Source organism: Loa loa (assembly GCF_000183805.2).
Source record: "Loa loa unplaced genomic scaffold supercont3.49, whole genome shotgun sequence".
Taxonomy (NCBI): Eukaryota; Metazoa; Nematoda; class Chromadorea; order Rhabditida; family Onchocercidae; genus Loa; species Loa loa.
Window position 1 is genome coordinate 311,877 of NW_018108229.1, and position 2,210 is coordinate 314,086.

A 2,210-nucleotide genomic window follows, 5' to 3' on the forward strand; every position below is an offset into this window, starting at 1 on the left:
TTTAGGTTTCATTTGTGCAGGTAAGCTATGCGTTACCAAGTTAACTGGTGGAGAATTTTCTTTGTTTTTCATTTGGACTTTTTTTTTTTGAAATTGCAACCAAGAGATGCGTTTTCTAATTGATTTTAAAGGAATGTGTAGTTAGTGGATGTAGCCGTTCAATTTGTCAGTTTGTCATTTTGAAATGTTCGGAGAGCAGGCGCCTAAATAATATGATTTTGCCTCTTAAACATTGCTTTCGATTGTAGTCTTGTGTGCCAGATATATGTGGCATTCATTTTATATGTGCTTCATTCGAGACTGTGCTACATGGTCATGAAGATGTCGTTTGGGAATATGCAGGTGCGTTGTTCTAGTAGGATTTGTATTTTGTATATTCTTATCAGCGTAGTATAGTAATTCAGATCAATCTCTGATACTTTATTTAGTCGTAAAAAGTTTGTACAGAAGATGTACTCGTTTGACCTGGTTGTCACCATCTTCATAATTGCTTTGATATTCGGATCCATTCATTATATTTTTCCATAAGGTTATCCGAGGATTCTGTTAAAGTCCATATAGAATTTATAAATCACTGTTGACTGATCTTATTGTGGTGTTCTGGTGCCTTGCTTTAGCGCAAATGCTTCGATTGCGTCATGGAGACAATAAACAAAGCGAATTACTGAGGTATGCCTCGGCGACTTTGGGGAGTGGAAATCTGCGTGAGGCTGTAAAATTGCCACAGGGTGAAGATCCAAATGAATGGATCGCTGTAAATGGTATGTACACTTCTTTGATAATCAGAAATCTTTTCTGAGGGTTGTTATTGCAGATTATAAATTCTAGAAGTTGCTGGTATTGGTATCTACTTGTACTCATAGTAAATGAAACAGATGGGAAGGGAATTGGGGCGAGTTGTTTATTGTTGCATCAGCAGAAGATGAATTACAGTTGTAACTTTCAGTTCTGGATTTTTTCAACCAAGTGAGTATGTTGTTCGGAACAATAAGTGATCACTGTACGAAGGAATCCTGCCCTAGGATGCGTGCGGGTTCGAAACATGAATACGTTTGGTCGGACGGGAGGAAAACAATTGCGTGTCCGGCACCCGTGTATATTGATTATTTGATGACTTGGGTGCACGAGCAGCTAGATGACGAGAATGTCTTCCCGTCCCAGATTGGTAGTTCTTTTTCCTGCTTAATTGCTTACATCCCTCTGGGTGTCCTTTTAGTTTTTTCAGCTTGTACTTGTTTTTCTTGTAGTAGATCTTTAATGAGGATTTACGGTGCAAGTTTGTACACTTAAATTTATGATCGACTTTTCTCTGTGACTTTTCAACAGCGTCATTTGAGTTCAGGGCAGCCCTTCCCGCCAGATTTTTTGCATATCGCACAAGCGGTTGTGAAACGACTATTTCGAGTATATGCTCATGTGTACCATCAACACCTCGAACTTATTGGTATGTACTTCCGATCCCTTACACCACTCAATTTATGAAATCATTCATCGTTTACAAGTTGCTGTATACCTATACTCGTCATGCAGCCTCTATGAAGCTTACAAAGATGAGTGTTATCAGGTAACGTAAAATGAACGTAAAAAAAAAAAACAGTAAGCGACTAGAGTGATTCACACTTGTTGAATTGAGACGGAAAGTTGAGCGGCTAGATTGTTGTACTTAACCTCAAGCTAGCACTTTTTTCTATTTAATGAAATCCCTGCTGCATGTTCAGTTATTGCTGACATCCTATTAGATCACCGACTTTTTTGGAAAGAACACATTTTATCGAATTTACTTTCTTTAATTCTGCTAAGTTTACGTTTTCACTCCGAGTACCACTTGCAGGCGGGGTATAGACAGCTTTGAAATAGATGAGAAATTGTAATTTTCCCTATATTTCAGAACAACTTAATGCAATAGAGCATTTAAATACCAGTTTCAAACACTTCATGCTTTTTATACAAGAATTTAATTTGATTGATTCAAAGCAACTGGCACCTCTGCAAAGTTTCATTGACCGACTTACTCTGGAAGAGAATTCAACAGTGCTATGACAGCGATTAGCTTTTTGCTACTTCCCTATGACGTGTTTTTTTTTGCTTGAAACCATGAATATGTCTCAAATAGCCTTCGATAATATTATCATCTGCTTCTTCGGAAAGTAGCAAATGCTTTCTAATGTTTTGCTTGAGTTGGTTTTTTCATCCATATGCGAATATTGATG

General features: G+C 37.6%; 1 protein-coding gene across 1 annotated transcript; it reads left to right on the forward strand.

Annotated features, from left to right (window-relative positions):
* Positions 1 to 78: 78 nt before the first annotated feature.
* LOAG_14864 (hypothetical protein) lies at positions 79 to 2,210 on the forward strand. The gene is made up of 4 exons (XM_003150357.2): positions 79 to 761; positions 947 to 1,165; positions 1,343 to 1,444; positions 1,889 to 2,210. The coding sequence occupies exons 1-4, from the start codon at positions 623 to 625 to the stop codon at positions 2,038 to 2,040; spliced, it is 612 nt and encodes a 203-aa protein (XP_003150405.1). The 5' UTR covers positions 79 to 622; the 3' UTR covers positions 2,041 to 2,210.

What these genes read in the sequence shown, in the direction of transcription:
- LOAG_14864 (XM_003150357.2), top strand. Translation starts at nt 623, where the DNA reads ATGCTTCGATTGCGTCATGGAGACAATAAACAAAGCGAATTACTGAGG. An exon ending in TGTCTTCCCGTCCCAGATTG is followed by an intron (nt 1,166 to 1,342) that starts GTAGTTCTTTTT and finishes ATTTGAGTTCAG; the next exon opens with GGCAGCCCTTCCCGCCAGAT. An exon ending in TCAACACCTCGAACTTATTG is followed by an intron (nt 1,445 to 1,888) that starts GTATGTACTTCC and finishes CCTATATTTCAG; the next exon opens with AACAACTTAATGCAATAGAG.